This window comes from Daktulosphaira vitifoliae, unplaced genomic scaffold (assembly GCF_025091365.1).
Source record: "Daktulosphaira vitifoliae isolate Bord-2020 unplaced genomic scaffold, ASM2509136v1 Scaffold_3, whole genome shotgun sequence".
Lineage (NCBI taxonomy): Eukaryota > Metazoa > Arthropoda > Insecta > Hemiptera > Phylloxeridae > Daktulosphaira > Daktulosphaira vitifoliae.
In genome coordinates, this window is record NW_026099574.1 from 14,361,052 (window position 1) to 14,386,733 (window position 25,682).

General features: G+C 24.7%; 4 protein-coding genes and 1 long non-coding RNA gene across 20 annotated transcripts in view; 1 reads left to right on the top strand and 4 right to left on the bottom strand.

Annotated features, from left to right (window-relative positions):
• The window catches only part of LOC126902476 (inositol-3-phosphate synthase), a 5,528-nt gene extending 2,602 nt beyond the window's left edge, over nucleotides 1–2,926 (bottom strand). The window contains exon 1 of the mRNA XM_050679791.1: nucleotides 2,783–2,926. Coding sequence (XP_050535748.1) covers nucleotides 2,783–2,923 — 141 coding nt within the window. The 5' untranslated portion in view covers nucleotides 2,924–2,926. The remainder of the gene's footprint in view (nucleotides 1–2,782) is intronic.
• A 281-nt stretch (nucleotides 2,927–3,207) lies between these two features.
• Nucleotides 3,208–10,285, top strand: LOC126902478 (uncharacterized). Of its 3 annotated transcripts, XM_050679794.1 has the most exons (6): nucleotides 7,259–7,947; nucleotides 7,994–8,065; nucleotides 9,512–9,665; nucleotides 9,731–9,883; nucleotides 9,950–10,078; nucleotides 10,140–10,285. In XM_050679794.1, exons 2-6 carry the CDS (start codon nucleotides 8,021–8,023, stop codon nucleotides 10,277–10,279), a joined length of 621 nt encoding a protein of 206 aa, XP_050535751.1. In that variant the 5' UTR covers nucleotides 7,259–7,947; nucleotides 7,994–8,020; the 3' UTR covers nucleotides 10,280–10,285. The 3 variants fall into 3 exon arrangements, with proteins under 3 accessions (XP_050535750.1, XP_050535752.1, XP_050535751.1); XM_050679793.1 differs by lacking the exons at nucleotides 7,259–7,947; nucleotides 7,994–8,065 and adding an exon at nucleotides 3,208–3,333; XM_050679795.1 differs by lacking the exons at nucleotides 7,259–7,947; nucleotides 7,994–8,065 and adding an exon at nucleotides 3,255–3,375.
• LOC126902480 (uncharacterized) lies at nucleotides 9,266–9,861 on the bottom strand. The gene is made up of 2 exons (XR_007703223.1): nucleotides 9,721–9,861; nucleotides 9,266–9,661 (listed from the first exon to the last, which is right to left on the bottom strand). It is a non-coding gene; the product is annotated as an uncharacterized LOC126902480 (long non-coding RNA).
• A 1,263-nt stretch (nucleotides 10,286–11,548) lies between the features above and the next one.
• On the bottom strand, nucleotides 11,549–13,944 carry LOC126901253 (cysteine desulfurase, mitochondrial). Its single transcript, XM_050677611.1, has 10 exons — nucleotides 13,757–13,944; nucleotides 13,424–13,500; nucleotides 13,247–13,363; nucleotides 13,049–13,186; nucleotides 12,799–12,991; nucleotides 12,593–12,727; nucleotides 12,381–12,538; nucleotides 12,046–12,317; nucleotides 11,899–11,988; nucleotides 11,549–11,840 (listed from the first exon to the last, which is right to left on the bottom strand). Exons 1-10 carry the CDS (start codon nucleotides 13,827–13,829, stop codon nucleotides 11,777–11,779), a joined length of 1,317 nt encoding a protein of 438 aa, XP_050533568.1. The 5' UTR covers nucleotides 13,830–13,944; the 3' UTR covers nucleotides 11,549–11,776.
• A 3,544-nt stretch (nucleotides 13,945–17,488) lies between these two features.
• Nucleotides 17,489–25,682, bottom strand: part of LOC126900861 (paired mesoderm homeobox protein 2-like) — a 29,177-nt gene continuing 20,983 nt past the window's right edge. For all 14 annotated transcript variants that reach the window (XM_050676848.1, XM_050676849.1, XM_050676847.1 and 11 more), the window contains one exon: nucleotides 17,489–17,817. In XM_050676848.1, coding sequence (XP_050532805.1) covers nucleotides 17,624–17,817 — 194 coding nt within the window. In that variant the 3' untranslated portion in view covers nucleotides 17,489–17,623. The remainder of the gene's footprint in view (nucleotides 17,818–25,682) is intronic.

Sequence of the window (25,682 nt, forward strand, 5' to 3'; positions counted from 1 at the left end):
AAAAAAAAAAAAAAAAAAAAAATGAAAGGTCATTCAATTTTTTCATGGGACAGCACATCTATTTAAAGAGATTTTAAAATGAATAACAATACGTTTTGACAAAAACTCGTAAAAATTAAATTCAACATTGATTAAAATTGAATATGGAAAATTTTTTTATTTTTCTGCACATAATTAAAATTCATTTAATATTATCATTTTGTTTCAGTAAACACAATAAGTAGCATAGGATAAATTGTTTTTATAGTTTAATGAGTTAATGATAGGAATATTAATGTTTTATAATTAAGTTTTTAAATAATTCGTTAGGTTTTTTAAATAATAAAGACTTGTTTTTTTTTTATTTCATTTTAAATTCTAGAAATAAATAATTATTTGCGAGCATGGTAGCCCCGTAAGAAATACTCCACCTATTCTACTTAGTATTAGTTGATCATTTCAGTCACAATTTTTTTATATATGACGTTATCTAATATAAAACAAATATTTAGTCCACAAAAATAACTTATTCATTCATTCGGTAGTGTATTTAGAATTGGTAGTGTCTTTTTTATTGGTAAAGCTACGCTGCTAAAAAAATTTTGATGATTTGCTCTTTTTACTTGCTATATTAGTAAATTATTTAACAAAAGAAATGTTATTTAACTTTAATTTTTATTAAATAAAACTGTTATCAAATTTGTCTAGAAGACCTGGTAAAAAAAAAGGTTATAAAGTGTCGTCAAACTCATTAAATCAGTAGACGTATCCATATTACTTGTTATTTCCTGATATAATATAAATTCTTTATTAATTAAAATTTTTTAGTATTTATTTATACAATTTTTTTAAATCCATAGATTTTAATTATTTTAATAATATTTATCTTAGAAGCGAATTTAGTTTACTCTTTTTGTAGTAAATAAGGATTAATAAAATTTCGTTGATTTTATAGTTAAAATCACATTTAAAATAATTTTATTTTTAAGTTATAATATTAAGCAAATAATAATTGTCTAATATACATTTTATTACATTGATCGTAAATAATATGATATAATTGAAATAAAGAAAATAGATGAAACATAATACGATAAAGTGCAATAATCAGCGAATACAATGGTCGCTTAGTAAATACATTCCGAAAACGAAGATTTGAGTTTTTGAACCGAATGATTCAATAAAAAAAAAATTAAAAAATATATATAACTAATTAATTAATCACTTTTTAAGAGAAATACTTCCATTTATGAAAATAATCATTAGATAAGATAGATTATATCTATCTGTTCTATATAATAAATAAGAAATTTGGAAATTGACAATTTTCCAATTATAATTCATCNCTTTACATATTATCCACAAGCATTTATACTCTTAAAACTCAATTAATAAATATATATATATGAATGACAATAATTTATCTATTTTTTTTTATGTATAATTAGATTTTAATTTATACCTTAAATTCTATGTATTTTATTTTTTTAACTTTTTGTAACTATGTTATAATATTGTTTATTTTGTAAATACCAACTAATTTCTATATTTTGTGTAACATAAGTTTGAATTTTACGCTGTGTCAGATTGGCAACCCGGATGTCGGGCAGTCCGCTTTTCTTAAATAAAGTTGTTTCTCTCTATTTGGTTAGAAGAGGAATGATTGATAATTTATCGCTATTTAGAACGATTACGTTATCAATCTTAGGTATCTATTGGTTCCTATTCTAATTTTTGTAAAAACTCAGACTTCTTCTTGCCCTGTCTATCTTTAAGTTATTTATTAGATTGAAATAATTTATTTAAATAAAATTAGTATCTCAATGATGATCATAGTGATGGAATTTCGAATATTTTAAACTATCAAATATCTATTCGATTAAAAATTTATGCAATCGAATAATTTGATAATTTCCATTATTATAAATGAACATTTCATGTGTGTATTTTAAATTTTGCTATGGAAAAACAATTAACATTTATACAGGGTGTTCAGTAAGTCAGGAAACGGGTTTCTATTGTTCTCATTGTTACAAACAATGAGAACAATAGAAACCCGTTTCCTGACTTACTGAACACCCTGTATATTTTTAATATTAAATTTTGTTAGAGATTTAAATCCTTAACCCACAAACTTTAATCTAAAATTTAAATGTAAAAAAAAATTACAGAGAAGATAATTCACACGATCTATTATAAAATTCCAAACAATTATAAAATAGAAAAAATATATTGAGACAAATCGCCTATATCCACTCATAAATGCTCAAAATCAAAATTACGTTTATAAAAAATCTACCTTTCAGCTAAAATGATACAAGATCCACAAATTCCAATAATTATTATTTGTATTATTACTGTTTTTTTTTATATAATTAAAGGTTTTTTGAAATATTTATTCTGCAGAGCTGAGCGTAAGTTTTACTGACGCTTTAGGCCAATAATAATTTAGACACTTTTTTACGTTTAAAAAAGAGATCATTCGGTATCTCTTAGCATAGTTTTATGCCTTGGGACGTTGCTTGAAAGCTCGTTGCACAATCACTGATACCAGTGACGTATTTAGGGGGGGTCCATGAAGTCTAGACCCTCATGGAGCACAGTAACGGAGGTAGCAGAGGAGTGAATATCTCCATTAAAAGCAATCCTTCATACAATATTTCTAAATACGCTACTGTCTCATGGCCTATAAAATTACAATTTTGAGACGCATAATATTAAACTTTCGATGTTCATACAAATTATATTGCTACTCGTTTACATGTAAAATATAAAGCTGAAGAAAATAATAAAATAAAGTTACCACTATTGTGTTATCTTGGTCCGTGACATAATTGACTGGATATTCTATTGTGGACTCAATATAGTCTTTAGAATACTGAACATTAGGGCTGTCGACTTGAATGACTACATTATTGCTGTAATCGTTGCAATTAGACAACATGATTTTTACTTTGGCAGTTTAAGGTAAATAAAAATGTTTAACTATTTTTAAATGATTCTTTTTTACCGAAGTATCGACTTTTTACAAACTGATAACAGCTGAAAGTGTTGCTATGCGAAATATATTCAGATTATAATCTTTTAAATTTGTTATATTAATGTATAGAAACAGTTATCATCAACCGGTATAACTTAACACATGTTGTCACAGTGCTCAACAGCAGCAACGACAGTGATATTAAAAATGTCGGTGTAGCGGTCAAAAAATTTCATCTTGTGTCTCTTTCTCGCTTGTTCCCTCTCTTCTTTAATACACCACTACCGATACAAATGGATCGATATGAAAGGTGCAACAGAATTGTGGTGACTGGTGAACCCCTACAAGTGGTCATGGTTCTCATGACGTATACAGTTAAGTTTGTTTAAATTTAAAAGGACGGTGCTAAATTTATGGTAATTATTTTTTACTTATATACATAATTGTTATTATTAGTTAAAAACTTAAAGAAATGTTTAATATCATTTATTTTAAAATTAATCGCAGAGAAATAATTTTATCTAAGGAGAAGCCTACTAAATTTCATCAATATACACATTTAAAGAAAAATTTATATGAAAATAGTAACTCAAATTGTTGTTACTCAGTGTAAATATAATCAAATAACTTTTAAATATTTTAAAGAAAATATTTTCATATTTTTAAAAATCAATAAAAAATAATCCATCAATTCATTTTATTTATGCATCATTTTCATTATAATAAACATTTCATATTTTACAAATACATAATAGTAATAATGAAATAATTTTATTCATATTGAACTTTTGTAAGAATTAAATTTATAGAGTTTATATAATTATTTAAATATTACTTGAATTTAAATCATTATGTTCAGATTTAGAGTTTAATAATTCAAGCTTTGGTATAAATGTACTCTTCCTCGTAAATGATTTCACAATTTCTCTTTATCGTTATGTACATTATATATAATAAACTCTTAATTACGCTCGGATTAAAGGAGGTCCAAGGAGAATAATACCACTGGAAATAAACGCAATTTGAAGACATATTCTGTTTTGAACAACCTAAATGTAGAAACACAGTAAATAATTTTTAGTAATTTTTTTTTTGAAATTTTATTAACTAGCTAGAGTCTTATTAATGAGTGATACTATTTGAAATGTGATTTATTGTTTTATTCTTATTTATTTATTTATTATTTAAAAATATATTTATCATGTAATAATTACATAATTATGATATAACATCACAATGATGTTCTAACTTTTTACAATTAATTAAATATGACTCTCAAATAATACATGTTAATCTAAATTATTGACAGTATAAAAATGATCGACATTCATTTGACAAATTTCTTCTGTATTTTAAAAGTAGTTTATTTTTATAAAGAGCTTTTAGCTAATAAACTACGTTAACAGTATTTAATCAAAGTCTGGTTGAAATTACGTTTTATTGATTACTACTTTAATATTTTTTAAAAGCCCAAGGATCTATTTTGTCATTAATTAAAAATTAAGGTTTTTTTAAGTTGCAAAATTTTTTAGCTTCGATGCGAAGTTGAGAAGGTATTAATTTTATTATAATGTGTTTTTTTTTATTTAAAAAAAAAAAAATTTTTGTGTCTATGAACTCTCAATCTCAGCTTTCGCTGGATTGATTTTGATGAACAATACGTCAAAAGATCATATCTAGTCGAAGACATTACTCTCAAATATTGAAAAAAATTCCCTCGTTCCCCGTAAACAGGGAAATCCCCCAAAAATTACAAATTTAAAAATCGCTAATTTTCGACATTTTTTCAATTTTTTTTACTTAAAACTGCCATAACTTTTTTAAAAATGGCCGAATCAATATAATTTTTTTGATAGACACCTTAGGTATTTACCTATCATTTGATATATTTTTGTGAACATTTGACCCTTTACCAGCCACAGGAAGAGATTCAAAATGGCAAATTTTTTAACTTAACTTTTGAAAATGTTCTGGAAAGATTGACACTTTTACATATACCTTAAATTAAATCTTATGTATTATATTTTATTATGAAAACAAAAATTTGACCTCTGGACTATTCTTCATAGTAAAAACGGACATCAAAGTTAAAGAAAAACGTACGATTTCCGTAAAAATATTTTCGATTTTATTTTTAATTTATATTGCTAAAACTTTTGGAAAAATGTATGGATCAATATTATTATTTTTTTTATAAATAATTTTTATATACCTCTCTCATTTGCCACACTTTTTGTAAATTCGATCATACCCCTTTATACAAGGGGTGTCAAAACTTTAAACATGCGTATTGAAACTAGGACATTTTCAATTTAATTTTTGAAAGTGTTCCGGAAATCTGACACTTTTATATATATATCTTAAATTAAAGCTTATGTAATATACTTTAATTTCAAAAAAAAAAATTTGACCTCTGGATTTGTCTTCATGGTAAAAATGACTGCCGTATTCAAAAATATGCTATTTTTGTGTTAAAATTCTGAGTTTTGAATTTTATTTTAAAATACTTGACAAGAGGAGTACACTGATTTTCATAAATAGTATATATATCAAATTAATATAGCATAGAATGTTAAATTTATTTAAATTTTTTTGTTTATTTTAAATCGAGAAAAATAACTTAGACATTCAAACTAACTTTTAAATTGTCATTTTTTCAGTCGACGGAAGCGACGAACGATTGCCAAATCGGTAAAATTTGTGTTTTACGCGTTTGGAGTTCCAACCTAGGAACTAGGCAAGGCAATTTTTTGCATTTTTTTCTTAATTCTTTTTAAGTTAGAATAAATTTTCAACTCATTTGATTTTAATCTCATTTAGATTCAATACTTTAATAATGATCAAGGATCCTATCACTGTAGTCGCCCCTTGTAAGAAGAAATTTCTTATTCATATTAAAATTTTTTTACTATATTTTAGGTTTTAGCTTCGATGCAAAGGTGAGAAGGTTTTTTTTTTGTGACTATCATTTATTTTTTCTGCTCTAACTTGATCTACTTTTTTCAACGATACGTCAAATGTTTACAATTCGTATCTAGTTGAATATATTACCCTTAAAAATTGTCAAAGTCCAGTGTATAAAACTTATAACTTTGTTAACTGCTATAACTATTTATCAAAAATGACCGAATCAATATAATTTTTTTTTTCGGATTTTATATTGACTTCACGGTGAAAATGGCTACCGAATGCTATTTTAAATTCTCGATTTTTTTTTTTACATTTATAACTTTATAATGCTATAATTTATTGAAAAGTGTATGGATCAACACAATTTTTTTATAAGAAATAATATTTACATCCCTTTTTCATTCGTCATACTTTATCTTAATATAGGATATAAATAAGGAAAAGCAGATCATGTAGCTTTTGGAATAATCCACCAATTTTTTAAAATTAAACACTATTTAAAGATTTGTATTGAAGCGTTTTTTTTATAGTGATTTTAATCACTGTTAGATATCATTATACTTAATCCAACTATTGCACGTCACCACTGTTTTGTGACCCCTGTGCTGGGTTTTTTTTTATATAGATGCATATAGATGTCTTTACCTATTATTTGGTATTTTAGAAATGATTACTATGATTTCTATTTAAGTGATTTTATCGTAATAGAATTACGATAAAAATGCAAAATAATATTGAGCTTTTCTGATAAATTTACAATTTAATGATGTCAATTTTAAACTTGCAAATTGAGCTAAAAGTTATGGTAATAAATAAATATTTTTTGACTATAAACTTTCACAAAAATCAACTTTAAAGGATTAATAAAATAGGTTAAATATGCCATTTACCTTATTTTTAATATATTGATAATCAAAACACAGTATTAATTTAAAACAATTTTTTTTTGTTCTTAATTATTTTTTTATATGTAAATACTTATTTTTAATAATATTATTAATATTAAAACTTAGAAGTGATAGAAAATATCTAATTGCGCATTTGAAAACATCACGGAAAGTTGATTTAGAAAAGTATATTTTTGTTTCTGATGAAAGTTTCTTGTAGTCCAGTGTATAAAACGTATAACTTTGTTATAAGTAACAAACATTTTTTATTGAAAAGTATTGTATCAAGCCTTTAAAATTGTTATACGCGTTAAAAGTAAAGAAATATACAACTACTTTATTATTTTTATAATATCTCCGTAAAAATTACAATATTAAATTATTGAGTATAAATTTCATACTAAATTTAATTACTATTTATTTATAATTATAATATAATATATTATAATTATAAATCAAATAACTAATCGGTATAAAATCAAGAAATGAGTTATTGTTACTTTTGAAATAATCTACCAATTTCTTAAAAGTAAACACTATTTACAGATTTGCATCGATGCGTTTCTTATGATAGTGATTTTAATCACTGTCAGATATGATCTATACTTGTCCCAACTATGACATGTCCATATTGTGCTACAGTTTTTTATACATGTCAAAAAAAATTTTTTTTAATACTATAAATGATATTTCTATTTATTATATTTACGTTCTTTAATAATTAATTGAAATTAATTTATAACCTTATTTGAGGTATACCCTATCCCGCCTCACTAGTTATAACGGAGGTGGAAGCAAATTTTATGTTGCCCGTGGCGGGGCACATTTTATAAATATGGACCTGTTAATGCGTATTTGTGAATGCATAGTTACATTTAATAAACTATCTTCCTAATAAAATTTTGGGAAGGTTCTTAATATAAAAATCTATCTGTTTCTTTCAGTCAGGATTTGAACTTGAAAAAAATCAAGAAATTACTAAAGAAACAATAATGTATCATAACATTAAATTGTTAGGTAATTAATAATCAGTTAGGAAGGGTAATGTTATTGTGGCTAGGTGTGGCAATATATTTATAAAACGAAAGTTGCGTGTCCAGTAATTTTATTAGATTGGAAACAAAAATTAAAAGCTATAATGGGGTGTGGTTCTAGTTGTTTTTCCCGCCACTATAATATGTAATTCTTTNTGTGGTTTTTTTTTTTTTCCCCGCCACTATAATATGTAATTCTTTAGTACGATATTGCATCGCATTCGGAAAAAATGTCGACACAAAATAATCTCAGACATTGTTTGCCATTTAAATATGTAAGAAATAATTTTAATTTAATCTATTAATAATTAAATCTATTCACAGCATTTTTAAATCGAAATTAGTTAAAATAGAAGTAATTACATTTTTTTATTGTATGAACACTAAATCATTAAACTTAATGTAGATAACTTAATTTATATGTAAATATATACATTATTTTTTTAACAACAAATTTAGCTGATTATAATTTTTTTTTTAAACAAATGTTCCATGTGATATCAGTAATTAAAAATAAATAACAATCGATAAAAATATATAATGCATTTAATGAATGATAAATTATTTTACCCGGGTTCTGTTTAGTTATTTAAGAGATAAAATTAAAAAATTAATTTTATAAAAATACGTAATATATTTTCGAATAATCATATTGTAATCATCTCAACAATATGTGTTCATTTGAACATTAATAATTTTTACAGTAAAAAATTAATACTATAATAAATAAAAATAAATAGTATGAAACATATAATTACTCCCTATTCTTTTCTTAATATGGGACATAGTTTGATATTATAAAATAATTGAAAAATAATCATTAAAAAGTTAAAGAAAAATAATGAATAAATTAAAATAAGAATTTTTGGTATCAAAATTTTTTATTTTTTAATATTTTACTAATAATGAGTTTAGAATGCAATCCAAATATGGGAAAATTGATTAAAAAGAAATATAAAATATTATGTAGATCATAAATCATTAATGTTATCTGTTAAATGAACATACATTTTGTTATTTAAGAATCAAAAAGTAAATTTATTTAAGCTTTTAAAAGAGAAAATTCATTTAATAACGCTTTTCTTTTAAATATATTATTGAGCTGTTTAACTGCGACATTATCTCTCAAAATTTTCAATTAAAAAATAAAAAAACTTTAGCTTAATGGTTCTTAAATGATTATTAATGATGTTAATTAAATCAATGTATAACTGCTGGAGTTAGAATGGTACACACGGGAATGGAATTCCTAACATAAATTATAAATAATTTTGAGTTCTCAAACTATGCCCTTAAAATACGTGTATATTTTTTATTATGTATTATGTACTGGTCTATTACTAAAATGTGTAACCTACCTAATGTTTAAAAATAAATTTATAATGTAATTTTTTTTACAAAGATCATTCATAAATGTGAAATAATGAAATATGACATGAAAGAATGGAAACAAAGTCATAAGCTTTTCATTTAAATTATTTATTTATCGTTTATATCTAATATGGAGCACACTTTTATTTACAGTTATATAAATATTAACATCATGATTATACTATGAATGAACTTTTATACTTCACTTTTCTATTTCAAGTCCTAAGACTAATCATAAATTATTATTTATGTATTTATATATATATAAATATCAATATATACAGTAATCAAATATAGATAATAATTATACAAATATAATAACATGCATTGTTACATAATTTTAATTAAAGCCATTTCCAACAAGTCCTGTTTTTACAACAACTACCACACCAGATCCTTTGGACATATTAAGTGTAGATGATGAATGGTTGGAATTTCAATTGTACAATGGATATCGAGTGTGGCACATTATTTTTTTCATTTTGACTGTATTTTTTTCGCTAAGTAATCATCAGCTTATAACTATTTAACTAAAATTATTTTATAAATATGTATATACTTATTTTTAGTGGTATTATTATGTTGCTGTGTTCGTTTCCGAATTCCACGAACAAAACAAGAAATTGAAGCTGATTTTATGCGACGCAAAATTGCAACAAAATTTTGCAAACAATTACGGTTGTTGAATGATACGGAAATGGACGACATGGACCTTTTAAAAGGTATTAAAGTGATTAATGAATAACTTTATAACTTACACCGCAACCACAATGATTGAAATTATGTAGCACTTAAAAGACTACAGGCTGAACTTGAGACTGATGACGATATTATAGAAGACAATTCCGAAGTTTCGACAAAAACAACTACTCCAAAATCACCAAGTTTGAAGAGATCTGCCAAATCGTCGGGTTTTAGTAAAGTTCTAACACAATTATTTTTAATTTATAGAATAAATATAAAGTATTTTCTTTTTAGATTCGTCAGAAAAATTGCCTGAAGAACCAGAAAATATGTTAGGCAGAAGATTAGCCACTATTGTAAATATTTTAAGTATAATAAAACCAAAACGTAAACAGACAACAAACGTTACCAAACAAACGTCAATGACAGTTTAATTTATCTTCCAATCAATGATCTCAAAATCATATAAAATCAGTAGAAGCGAATATTTAAAAATCGTATGGTACCTAAAATATACTTTAAGCCTTGCAAAAATTATAATAACAAATATGTTTTAGATAATGAAGTATTATGTAGAGAAAAGAATTTGACTGTTTATACTGATGTATAAAGTTAATAAATGTATTTAAGACTAAATTAATAAAAATTGTGTTAGTTTTTTTAGTTAATATTAACCCTTGAATAAATCCTTTAATAAAACCATTGGAATTTTGAAAGTATATATTCTAGAATACAAAAATTAACTTACAATTACTTAAAATTAAAAAAAAATTACTTACAATCAATATGATGAGATGTATCATATAAATTACAATGCCAAAAATACAGAATTGCATTTTTGAATTTTTTTATAAAATTTCACTAATATTGAAAAAAAATTAATTATTTTTTAGTCATTTTAACATTACTTGATGTGTACATTAAAAATTAAATTATTTTATGACCAGATTAGAATTTAAATCACTAGGATATTTTTACAAATAAACTTTAAATAGAAAGAATATATTAAAATATTTTAAAGATATTAAAAAAATGTATAATTGTATAAATGCAGTTAAATACATTTAGTTTAACCTAATTAAATTTTTTTTATTCTTATTTTGAAGCTGATAGATCTTGGGGTATACCTTTTGGAATACACTAACAATTTAGGGTACTTGGCAATATGCATTATTAGATACATGCTCTATAGGAAAAACAATGATATCGCCAACATTTACTTAATTAAAAATTTGGTAATATTCTGTATTCTAAAAGATACTGTATCAAGTTTAGAGTCCAAATTAAGGCCATTCATCTTTATAACAAATTAAATCATAAAATTAAAACTCCATCATTTAAAAGTTTTTTACTGTAATTTTTTTTTTACTTAAGATTAATCCTTAAAAAGTTTAATTCAAAAATATCTTATAAAAAAAAAAAAAAAATACTTTAGTACATTTTACTGATGCCCTATGTTTTTATTTAACAAAAATAAAAATACATTTTTCAATGATATAATTTATTACAAGTAGTAGAATTCTGAATAAATGAACTAGATGTATTAAAATAAATATTTAAACCAATGTATTTTTTTATCTAGTGACTAATTTAGTATTATTTATATAAATACGTCTAAACATCTATCACTTTTTGTAAAAATCCAATAAAATTATTTAAATACTAGGTAATAAATTTTAATTCAAATTTAGGTATACTCTACATAACTATCATGAAAATAAATTTCACACAAAATTTTTTTTTATTGAAACTGTATACAATTAAATGTTAGTATAGTTTTATTTTAACACATTGTAGTATTGCTACAAGTTATTATTTTTAAGACCATAAAGTATCAGAAGATTTTTAAATCATATAACTAGTAATTATACAACTAATTGCATCATCACAGACATACCTATTTCTTTATTTTAACATATAATCATAACATTTTAATGTTGGGACCATTTGATTGATTTGATATCTATACCTTCTTGATACATCTCCCACAAAGGACTAAAAAAAAGATAAACTTTAAGAATCCTTTAAAAAAGATAACTGAAATGTTAATTACCTCATTTCTCGTAATCTTTGAACATGTTTTATACACCTCTCAATTGTATACTCAACTTCATCAACTGTTGTAAAACGACCAAAACCAAATCTATAAACAAATATTATTTTATTTAACTGTAAATTTTTAAACACTTTTAATGTATACCTTATAGAAGAATGTGCCAAATCTTCATCAGCCCCAATAGCTCTTAAAACATATGATGGTTCTAATGATGCTGAAGTGCATGCACTCCCACTAGATAAGGCTATGTCTTTTAGAGCCATTAGTAAAGATTCTCCTTCAACAAAGGCAAATGACAAATTTACACAACCTGGATATGTATGTACTGGATCACCATTTTGAACTACCTCCGGCAGATTTTTAGTAATTTTTTCAATAAGTAGATTAGACAATTTTTTCATCCACACATGATCATACTGTTAAATAGTAAATAAAAAAAAATGAATAAGGAATAAAAATCATAATTATGTAATATATACCTCCATTTCGTTTTTAGCTATTCGGCAAGCTTCGCCAAAACCTACAACCAATGGTGTTGGTACAGTTCCACTGCGTAGTCCACGTTCTTGACCCCCTCCACTTTGAATAGGTTCCAAGCGTACCCTAGGTTTCCGGCGTACAAATAGCGCTCCAATTCCTACACATTAAATATTTTCACATATTTATTAAGTAAATAAAATTTAAGCTTCACCTTTTGGTCCATATATTTTATGTCCACTAAGAGACATAAGATCTATATTCTGATCATTAACATCAATATGTATCTTGCCTAATGCTTGGGCTGCATCAGTGTGAAAAAATACTTTTTTTTTTTTACACAAGTGGCCTATAATAATTTTTTTTAGTAAAATTAATGAGAAATAATTAGAATAACACATTTAAAAATAAAACAAATACCAATTTCTTTAATAGGTTGTTTCACTCCTATTTCATTGTTTACTGTCATAATTGATACTAAAGAAGTATCAGGACGTATAGCAGACTCCAATTCTTCTAATGAAATTATACCTGTAGAACATACTGGCAAATAAGTTACTTCAAAACCCTCTCCTTCTAACACACGACAAGAATCTAATACACATTTGTGTTCCTGTTTATGAAAAAATGAATTAATGATTGAACAGTTATTAAGTTAATAATTATATACAGTTTGAGTTGTAATAATATGACGTTTTTTAGATGCATAGAATCGAGCAATGCCTTTGACAGCAATATTATTTGATTCAGTTGCTCCAGAAGTAAAAATTATCTCCTTGGGGTTAGCTCCAATTAAATCTGATACTTGCTAAACAAAAATTAAAAAGTCTACATTATTTTTTCTATATTATTTTTATAATAATTGTACTTGTCTAGCATTTTCAACTGCTTCTTCACTTTCCCAGCCATAAATATGCGTACGCGAGTGTGGGTTGCCGTAATTTTGTAACAAATATGGCATCATTGAATCTAATACTCTTGGATCCTAATAAATAAAATATAATTATAACATTGGTTCAATGATTACATATAAAATAATAATTACTAGAGGAGTAGTTGCTTGAGCATCTAAATAAAGAGGTTTTCCTTTCATTAACCCCATTCGTGATGCAATTTTTGACTCTAAAATAAAATAAAATAAAATAGAATGAATTTAATGTTTCTAATAAGTTAATAAATAATACAATTATTGAATATTTTGAATTATATTACTTCACTTATTAATTACCAATTGAAAAAAAATTAATTAAAACATATAAAATAGAGTAAAAATTATTTTTATAGAAAATTGAACTTATTGACAATAATATAAATACAATTAAACACATAGAATACATAAATAATAAGTGTTCATTGAACAAATAATAACAAAACTTACCTTGTTTAGAAGTTTGACAAAAATATCGAGCGAATTTGATCATGTTTTGAGAATTAACGTTTCGTCCGACCATTTTTTAATAAAAAAACAATGTGTAAGTTAATAACTATACTAGATATTAATAACAATTATTAATAAAAAATTGATTTACTCTATAATCATTTTCGCCATCAATTGCAATAGAGAATAAGTTTAAAACGGATATGAGCCGATGATAAGAGTTATCAATTTATTTGTTATCAAAATAATATTAGGTTTATACAATTAATTCTCAATACCAACATTGCTTCATATTAGAGATGGGATTTTTGACTCACTGATATGAATCAGTTCACTCAAATGAGTTGACTCAGTGAGTCAACTCCAAATCCCAACTCTCTAATCGTCGAATCTTTAAAGGCGCGATTCTGACTCGTGAGTGGAGATGTTTTTGGAATGCGAATTACAACTCGAAACTCGCAAAGCATACTCATAGAGTGCCTTCTAAATGCGCCTTAATAGTTATCTTAGCTAGATTAATATCAAATATGAAATATCAATGAATTATTGTTTTACAATAATGAATAATAATTTATTTTACTCATTGTAAATAATTATTATTTATTAACTACTATTGTAATTTGAAATGTAATATTACTATTAATAATTTTTTATTCATTATTTGATTATATATATTGGAATTAAATTAAAGCGTGAAAGAAATCAAATTCAAAACGTATGTACATTATGGAAAAAGTAGTTGGTTATTACTAATTATATAATTTTATGAGATAATGGGCCTCAAACCCTGATTTTTACCTATAAGATGGTTGAGCTAATTTTAAGTTAAAACTTCTAATCATTCAATAGTTTGATTCCTTTTTCCTTCTGTTAAAATTTTAGATTCTCAATACATACCCACAATAGTTATACAAAAAGTAATTTATTTGGTTATTTGATATTTATAAAATATTTTTCTATTAAATTGTTTAATATTTTTACTAATTATATTTAAATTTGTTAATTATTGTCCTTTATCTTTATAATAGTTGATTGCAATAATTCTGCTGTCATATTATCAATCCCAGGAGCTTTATTTTGTTTTAAGTCATAAAGAACTAGCTCAAATTCTGATCTTAAAATGGGTAGCCTCGTTTCTTCCTCATTTGTTGTAATTTCCTCCATTTTTTCTCCCTCATAAAGCTCTTCAATATACTCTTTCCGTCGTTTTAAGACCAATTTTATAACATTCACACATGACAATTTAAACTCAATATTTGATTTTGATTAGTTCTTTTTTTTTTTTTGGAAAATCACTTATTATCTCCAGTAACTTACCAAATGTTAAAAATAAATATAGGAAATTGTATATTTTAAGCAATATTTAAAGTACAACAAATCTTTTTTTTTCCATCTGTTAAAAATATGTTTTTTTTACATCTATGTATATTTATTATAATAAATATGTTAATCAAAATAATCTTTATTTAATAACAATATATTGATCACAAATTAGCAATAAGAGAGAATATTGTTTAATAAATTAATTCTTAAGTTTTATCTTTATAACATATAATTTTTATTGATAATTTAAAGTACTCATAAATTAAATTCAAAACTGAATAAATAATACAAACTGCTTATTTTATACTGTTATATCATATATAATAATAGTAAAAATAATAAGAATCTATTTGTAACTGCATACAGTTCTTTAAATCAAAATGATCATCCATTAAACAATAATAGCACCTGTAGATAAAAAAAAACATTTATTTGATTATTTTTATTGTTAAACCATTTTATATTACCTTTGGACATAAGGGTTTCCAATTATTGCTACTTCATAGGCCCATTTGGGCTCTGAATCATCAACAACAAACTTCACTTTTTGTGGATATCTAAAATGTCAAGTTAATAAGTATATCGAAAATTAATATTTTTAAATAGATATTGTTGGTAATATTATTTTCCAAAATACATTTTTCAGTCGCATTCCTCCTCTTGACTATGTATAAAAGTGTAAGAACATGCGAAATAATGGTCCAAAAATTGTAATTGATCAGTCATTTTCATATTTATTTAACTATTTAACAAAAAACAAATTAAATATGTATGTTCCAATTTAAATAAAATTAGTCAACTAGGTACGTTTATAAAGAACAAATGATAGACCTCAAAATAAATACTAATACTTATAAATTAAAAACTAAATACTACTAAAATAAGATAAAAAAAAAATTCTTAAAATTAAAATATATTACATTAGCATTAATTTAAGATATATATAAAAGTGTCAGACTTCCCGGAACACTTTCAAAAGTTAAGTTGAAAATGTTAATTTTTTCTGAAACAGTTGTCATTTTAAATCCCCCCCTGTGGGCAGGTAATGGGTCAAAATTATGAAAAAAGTATATCAAATGAAAGGTAACAATATCTTACATCTATATAATAAAAATGATTTAAATTCGTTCATTTTTGAAAAAGTTATGGCAATTTTAAGTAAAAAAAAATTGAAAAAATTTCGAAAATTAGCGATTTTTATATTTGTAATTTTTTTGAAGGTTTCCCCCATTTACGGGGAACGAGGGAATTTTGTTCAATTTATGAGGTTAATGTCTTCGACTAGATACGATTTGTGATCTTTTTATGTATCGTTGAAAAAAATCGGTTTGGTGACAGCTGAGTAAAAGTAGTAACAGACACAAAAAAAAAAGAACACATCATAGTAAAACCAATACCTTCTCAGCTTCGCATCGAAGCTAAAACATTTTAATCACTGCTTTTGAAATTTAGATTTTGCTGATAAAAAATTTCTGAGATTCTTCCCGCCCAAAAAATACTTTAGATAACGAAATAACTTTCTTAACTGCTAGGTGGTGTAAGCCCCTTCTAGTCCCCCATGTTTCGTCTATACTTATGCGCCTATATGACGATTTAATTAAAAACAATTCATACATGTTAATTAGTCGTTCAATGAATAAAAAAACAAAAAAAATTTTCATTCATTTTAATGGACAGGGTTAACTTAACGTAATATTATGCGATTCATTTTTTCTAAAAAAAAGTATACTATTTAAATATATACTATTTTTTTTACTTTTGATATTTATAGAGATAATTGGCAAAAATGTAAAAACGGGTGATTTTCAGAAATTATTACTTTTACCTAGTTTTATTAGTTTTTATAAGAAAACTTTAATTTAACGTAAGATGAAACTGTCGAGTACGCTACCAATAAACTTATGTTGATAAAAAATCACCGTACGCAATTTTAATTAAAAAATTATTCAATAGGAAATTGTTACGAGGTAACTGGATTCAAGGCATAATATATGCATAGTAACAATTCCAAAAAAATTTTTGGAATTGAAAGTAAAATAAAATATACTTAACTTTCCCTTCTCTAAAATTTATTTTTATATAATTATACATATAGTTTTCTTAAAATTTTAAAAAGATTAACTATAATATAAAATTTGGGGGACTAAAAGGCTTGAAGGGGCTAAGCTTCTTCAAGCTCCCCAAGTTACGTTTAATTTTACTTACGAGTAAAATTTAATTAAGCAGGTTTTTCAGTATAAAATTATATACCACTTAAAATTTTAAATCCAGAGTTAGACTCAATTGTATTTTACTGTTAAGTGCCTTTTTAACAAAAAATATTGTTGATCCTTAAGTTAAAGAAGGTAGGTATTTCATGAAAACTTTATCATTTATTTTTCATTATATATTTTGTTATATTTCGTTTGCAACATTTTACATCTAATGAAATGAGTTATAAAATAACACAACTATTTCAATAATTCAATAATTATTTATTAAGTAACAATTATTACTAAAAATAAAAGTTAAAACAATAACCAAGAAATATTTAATAACTACAAACTATGATGGTGGTATCATAAGTAATTCGTTTTCATTAACTCTTGATTTGAACCTAAGAAGATCACTATCAATATCAATTGATTGTAAGTCTTTATCAAATGATGAAGGCGACTGAAAAGAATTGTAAGAGCAAATGCTGTTCCAATCTGCTTGTGGAGATATTAAACCCGAAGATGTCTCGAAAATTTGATTGTCTGTAAAAGAGGTAACAATCATTAAAGTTAATTTATAGTATAATAAATGTATTTAAATTTAATAATATATAAAAATAGTGACCAATCCATGGAGCTACAGGTGGCGTTATTCTCCGAAAGTTATGAAAAATACATGTATTTTTAAATAGAAATTTTATTAAGGAAATCAGAAATTAAATTATACTTCACAAATTTTTACATAAAAAGCGACAATGTTGAACTTGCGCTAATGATTATATTTTTTATAATTTCACCCTTTACCTGCCCACAAAAGATATTTAAAATGGCAACTTGTGCAAAAAAGTTGCAATTTTAAACATGCGTATAGAAACTAGACTTTTTCAACTTAATTTTCGAAAGTGTTCCGAAATACTGACATTTTTATATATCTTATCTATATCTATATCTTATATATATCTTAAATTAACGTTTATGAAATATTTAATTTCAAAAAATAAATTGACCTCTAGACTTGTCTTTGTGATGAAAATGACTACCATGTTAAAAAATATACTGTTTTTGTGTTAAAATTCTCGATTTTATATTTTTAACTTAAAATTGCTATAACTTTATGAAAAACTTATGGATCAATACAATTTTTTTTTATAAAAAATTTTTATATTTCATCCGAAATACGTTTTTTTTTTAATTTTTCAATTTATCTGAGTTTTTGATATACACAACCAATATTGTAAGATTAAGTCATATATAAAAATAGTAAAAAAAAAACTATAATTTATAATCTAAGAATAACTCTTTTAATAAGAATCATACCTGTTTACTATACTATTTAAATTAAATAATGTCTTAAAATTAAAACAATTGTATATACAAACTTAAGTTAGTTTTAATAATGTGTTTTTAAAAGGTGAAATAAATTATATATAAGGTGAATTCCGCAAAAATATATTAAATATATCAAATGACACTCAGCTCATACAAATTTAATTACCGAGTGAAAAAATTGAATACATAGTACAATAAGTTTAATAATATCATAATTCAAAATTTCAATTAGAATCGTTTGAAAATTGTGGTACGTTTTCTCAAATAAAACATTTTATACAAATTTTACGTATTTCTTTTTTTGTATAATTAGAATATATCTGTCAATCTTTCTTTAGATAAATAAAATTTATAGTGGAAGTTAAATACACTAAAATAATATTACTTTTATTCAAAATGTTAATTTGCATAGCTATTTCTCTTTGTGTGACAGTAAATTATAATAAATTTGTCAATGCTATAATTACCGAAAATTTTAAATTAGATGATGTAGATTTAGAAGATACATACAAAATGTTAAAAACATTTGATACTGGATACGACATATCCATGGCCTCATATAATAACAGACGCCATCAAAATATAAGGGAAGATTTAATAAACTTTTTTGAGAATGATATAATATGTTTTTATATGTTTATAGCAACTCACCATCAATGTTTGACAAAAAAACTTTTATTAACAGAGTTTTACGAAAAGAAATGTCTATTATTTTCTTTTTTGAATCAAGCCAAGACCATGTTATTATCAACATATTTTTTTACTGATGGTTCCATTAAATATATGGAACCGTTTTGGTTGATATACACTTATGAATTGTTTTTGAAAATGGTAATAAATAAAGTACTTTCATTTAACCCCAGTATGATAGAATCCTTTCATGATAGAATAATTGCGACTTGTGCAAAATTTATAAATAGATCATTAGGATGTAAATCTCGAAATATGTATAACGGGCAATATGAAAAATCTAAATATTACAAAGAGTTGATGTCACATGAAAATGTATCTAATTCTAGACAATCTGTCTATTCAAACAAATTCTTAATTGATTCAGTTATTGATTGTAATGATATTTTTGAACAGATCCATACTTTTTATGCAGAAAAAGTTTCATATGATAGCCTTACCCTAAAAATACTGGTGGAAGAACCTGATTTAATAAAGACAATTTTGTATACATTTTTTGAAAAAACTTCAGTATCAGATATAAACACAATTGAAATACATTATAAGAATATAGAACAACAAAATCAACCAGACATGTGGATCAAGACTCTTGGAAGTTTTTGGCAAAATTTTATAAATTTATTGATGTATACTATGGTGCGATTTGTTAGTAGATATATGTTTAACATAAATCGAACTTTTATGGATAGAGGAATTGTTTATAATTTATCAACGTATGGTATTATTAGAACATATGATCAATTTATGTTAAAAAGACTAGAAGAGTTTAAAAACCTTCTTTATTTAGATAATGATAAAGTTTTTCAAAATATTATCGATAAACTAAAATTATTGGAAAAAAAAAAGTTTTCATTTGATAAAAGAGAACATTTTTATAATACATTAATCAATACATTAAAATCTGTTCCACCGTTATTCGATAATATAAATATAGACACTAATTTTGAAGACCTCGATAAAGAAAATGAACTAGTAAAAAATACGTGTGTATTAGCTAAAGAAACTAACATGATAATAGAAATTGAGAGTGATATTACTGATCCGTTAGTTAAAAACAATATTATTTTCATAAGTATTTTTATTAATTTCGTAAGTAGGTTACTGGATAAAGTCAATATGAAGATTATCCAATCATTTTTATTCTTCACTAAAAATTTAAATAATATAATTTAAATAATAATGCTAAAATTTATACCATACAAAAATAAAACTGTAATCGTTTTTATTATACATATATTATTGTTTGTATTTAGTTTATATACAATTATAATATTATATTTAAATGTTTTAACTGCGGAAAGGTATATTATACTATGCGCATGTAAATTAAAAATATATATTATACTTATTATCGAATAATACCTAAAAAACACTAGAATTTTATATTTTTTGTTAGCATGAATATTCTATTAGGTATTCCAATAATAGTATTCACTTAATTAGGATAAAATAATAATAAAATTATTATAAATTAATTATTTAATAATTAAAAAAACATTAGTCAAATATATTTCTTTTTTTAACTTCGTGTCACTAATTTTTTATAGATTTTCTAAAAAGTTTATAATATTCACGGTATAATATATTTTTGGTTAAATTTAATGTAATATTTTTCAAAAAAAACTAGTATAATTGCTTAATAATTTTAAGTGTAATTTTCCTAATATTTTAATGATTTATTTTGTTTTGTTTGATCAGGATGATCAATAAAATAAAATTCTATTAATATAACATACAGTTTTAATAGTTCTATTGTCAAATATTATAAATCATTGGAGTTTTCTTCTACTCTGTATTTTAAATATACTGTATACCAACATAGGTTCTTTTTTTGTATCTTCCTGAAATATGATTAATACGACCTGTTCGTGTCATTTATAAATTAAAAGACGTCGTGTATTATTGTGTATAGACTTTACCTCTGCTTACAACTCTTGGAGTTGTAGTATAGTAGGAAAAGAATATACAAAAAACAGAAAGAATACAGGAGAATCCGGTGGTAGAAATTAAAAGAGGAAAATAAAAAAAGAGTTTTTAAAGGCGGTAAGGAATGTCGAGGGAGACATAAATGATGTGTGAAATAGATATACTAGTTGTGTAAAAAATACTGCAAAGGAAATTATTTGTGAGAGTAGGAGTAGATTGCCAGGAAACAAGGAAACATGATGGTGAGATGAGAACGTTAAAAAAATCAGAGAAAGTAAGAAAAAGCAATTCAAAGGAGAGAAGATTGGATTTATATTTTAATTTTTGTCTTAAACATAACTCTAAAAACCGTAACTGTATAACTCAAAGTTTTTTGACGTATGAAGAAATAATGTTCAAAATATAGTTTATATTACAAGACGATGAAAATAGTTTTCATACAAATGGCTCCCTTAATAATCAATTTATTTATAAACATCTTTGTATAATTGATTATTATACCAATGAGTATAATGAGATGTTTGTAACGGCTTCTATAACTAATACTATAAATTGTTATTATATATTTGTAAAGCTTTTAGTTTTTTTATTTTAGTAATAGGACGATCCTTTTAACACCAACCAACAGATATATCTTAATTAAAATAATAATTATGTTAACTTTAAAATTAACACCTTCTTAGATCCTTGAATAATTAATTTTTTTAATACCCTCCAAAGCACTAGTGCGTATTCTAATTTCCTATTTCATTTTCGAGTTCCCGTTAGGACTGATATGTAACATAAAATAATTTACCAACATTACGATAAATATAATAAAAAATAAAAAAATACATTAATTTATATTCTTTTGAATAAAGGTTGTCAAACAGCGCTGTCCAACGGACATTCTTGCAACTGTCAAACAATGCTAAAGNTGTATTTTCTAATTATTACATAATGCAACTAAAACTCCTAACCCTCCCAGTTGCTCCTTCCAACTTCCAAACTATTACTCGAATATTTTTACTGACACTTCTAAGTTCTTACATAAATTAAATTTCATAGTCATATAATCGATATGTGTATTATTAGATACTGTTATATTTTTTATAAATAAACAATAAACTTTATGCAGTAATAAAATAATCTTACAATCATTGTTTTCAAATCGTTAAAACATAAATGAAATAAACGTGAATAGGTACATGTTAGTACTATCTTAATTCATTATAGGTAATATATTAAATACTAGATTGGTTGGTAAACGGTTTATTACGGAAAAATACAAATTACCAATTTCAACAGCTATAGGTTAACCCAATAACTTTCAGTTTCAACTTAGTATGTGCTATATCGTTAATTTCTGATCGATGTTTTAAATTTTGTCAATAAAATTGTCGTGAAATGATAAACATTATCCTATTTATTTATACACTTTGACAGTGTTTTGTTTTACATTTATATTCTATTTTTAAAATGATAATAGTCTCGAGCCATATTTGTATGTTTAGAACTTCAGATATATGTTTTNTTTAAAATGATAATAGTCTCGAGCCATATTTGTATGTTTATAACTTCAGATATATGTTTATATGTGGTATGACTGTAGAGATTAAACAAACTGATAAGAGTTATTCAAAATTTGTGTTTTATGACAAACGTACCTATATTCGATACCCACGTATTACTTTTTATTTTATTCTTTAGTCTATACTCTTTAACTATTTTATAAATACGTATATGCACTAATAAAAAAACTAACAGTGGATATACGCCGTATACCCGCGTATAAGCTCCACGACACCTCTGGTTAAATGTAATCATTTTGAACCTACTTTTTATTGTTTTATAAAGTGAAAGTTTTAATGAAAAATACCTTCTCAGCTTCGCATCGAAGCTAAAATATGAATTTGTTATCATAACTTTTAGCTCAACTTGCAAGTTTGAAATTGACATTATTAAATAGAAAAAAATGAAATTTTTAAGATTAATATGCAATTAGGAAATTTTATAATTACTATTTACAGTACACTTTTCAGAAAAATTCGATTTTTTTGCATTTTTATCGTAATAGATAACTGAAATAGAAATAATAGTAATCCTTTCATGATAACTTTTGGGGTGTAAAAAGATTCTGCAATTGAAATATTCAGAACTTAATTAATTTTAATGAAGGAAAATGACATATTAAACCTATTTTTTTAATCGTTTAAAGTTGATTGTTGTAAATGTTTATAATAAAAAAAAATAATTTATTTTACCATAACTTTTAGCTCAATTGGCAAGTTTGACATTGACATCATTAAATAGAAAATTTTATGGGAATTAAAAAAATTGAATCGTTAAAATCAATATGCAGTCAGAAAGTTTTATAATTACTATTTATTGTAAATTTATCAGAAAAGCTCAATNAAATTTTTTATTGCTATTTATAGTAAATTTATCAGAGTAGCTCAATATTTTTTTGCATTTATATCGTAATAGATAACTTAAATACAAATAATAGTTATCATTTCCTAGTAACTTTTGGTGTTTAAAAATATTCTACAATTGAAATATGAACTGAATTAATTTTAATGATTTACTTTAACTAAAATAACCAATAAAAAAAAAACACATAATNTCGTGTATGTCCTTGAGACTATACTGTTGTAATGCATTCGCCCCACCCCGCTCACCACTCGTAGACAACAATATTTTCTAACCCGTAGACGCGCGCGTGTCATCAATTATGTATATATATAACAAATTTTTATTGTAATTGACACGGCCCGCGTCGTTTCATTATACACAATGCCCCACGACTCGTGCCACCTTTATCAGCCGTCGCCCTATTATGAGTATTTGACTGACCAACACCTCGCGTTATACGCCGCTGTGCAAAGTCCAGCAAGCGCCGCACGCCCGACGACATTCCGCCGCAAATGATACCGTAGTCTTCTTCCCGTTGTCAAAGTGACAATGTCTACGATTCGATCCGCACTCGCGCGGCGTCGCTATCAACGCTGCTAACCTGTTGACGTCCGAGGAACACGCCGGACAACGCGTCGTCGATGCCAGCGAAAGTGCCGCGATATTATGCGAACATTATATATTCTTACCGCCACCGCTAATATTAATATATATATTAATATTTGTACGTATATACGTATATGTTAATATTCATTTATATATTCCTACAGCCGACGCCTCTGCCGCCGTATATGCCTCGTGTATAATGTTCCCTCCGCCATGCCCGCCCACATAAACACGGCTATACCTCATGCATGATACGTTTACGTACTTAAGTCCCTTTAAATATATATATATTCTAATTACTATTAAAACTTATATATTAATACACTTTATTCTCATTAAGAGATATGTAGTGTATTCATTCCGATTACGGAGGATGATTCTCGTATCGTTATTGTTCGTCACTACCTCCACGTTACGCCTGCTGCTTTCTTTGGATGTGGTAGCCGTTTCTTAGACTCCCTCTCCGGAATCGAACCCTTATTTCCCGTTACCCGTTACAACCATGATATTGATATTAACTACTATCATAACATGAAAGTAAAAAGTGAAAAATAAATATTATTACAAGTATATGAATTTATTTTTATAATATCTCCGTAAAAATTACAATATTATATTATTGAATACCACTTTCATACTCAATTTAATTACTGTAATTATTATGTATTCATATATTATAGTTATAAATCGGGGTAAAATTAAGGGAATAAGTGTTATTGTTGTTTTTGAAATAATCTACCAATTTCATTTTTTTCTATTTAATAATATCTATTTCAAACTTGCAAGTTGAGTTAAAAGTTATGGTAATAAATTCATTTTTTTTTTATTAAAACTTTCACTTTAAAGAACAAAAAGAAGTTGGTTCAAAATGATTACTTTTAACATATTAAAAATCGATAATAATTTGAAAATAATTAATTATAAAAATTATATAATATATAATTAAACTAATTACTAATCTGGATATAATTAAGGAAATAGGAGTTGATGTTGGGTTGGGTTGGTTACATTTTTAACTTTATAATGCTACAACTCATTGAAAAATGTATGAATCAACACAATTTTTTTATGAGAAATAATATTTTTTAATAATCCCTTTTTCATTCGACAAACTTTATCTTAATCAGGGTATTAATAAGGAACTAGCAGATCATGTAGCTTTTGTAATTATCCACCAATTTCTTGNTCCCGTTACCCGTTACAACCATGATATTGATATTAACTACTATCATAACATGAAAGTAAAAAGTGAAAAATAAATATTATTACAAGTATATGAATTTATTTTTATAATATCTCCGTAAAAATTACAATATTATATTATTGAACCACTTTCATACTCAATTTAATTACTGTAATTATTATGTATTCATATATTATAATTATATATCGGGGTAAAATTAAGGGAATAAGATAACACTTATTTTTTGAAATAATCTACCAATTTCATTTTTTTCTATTTA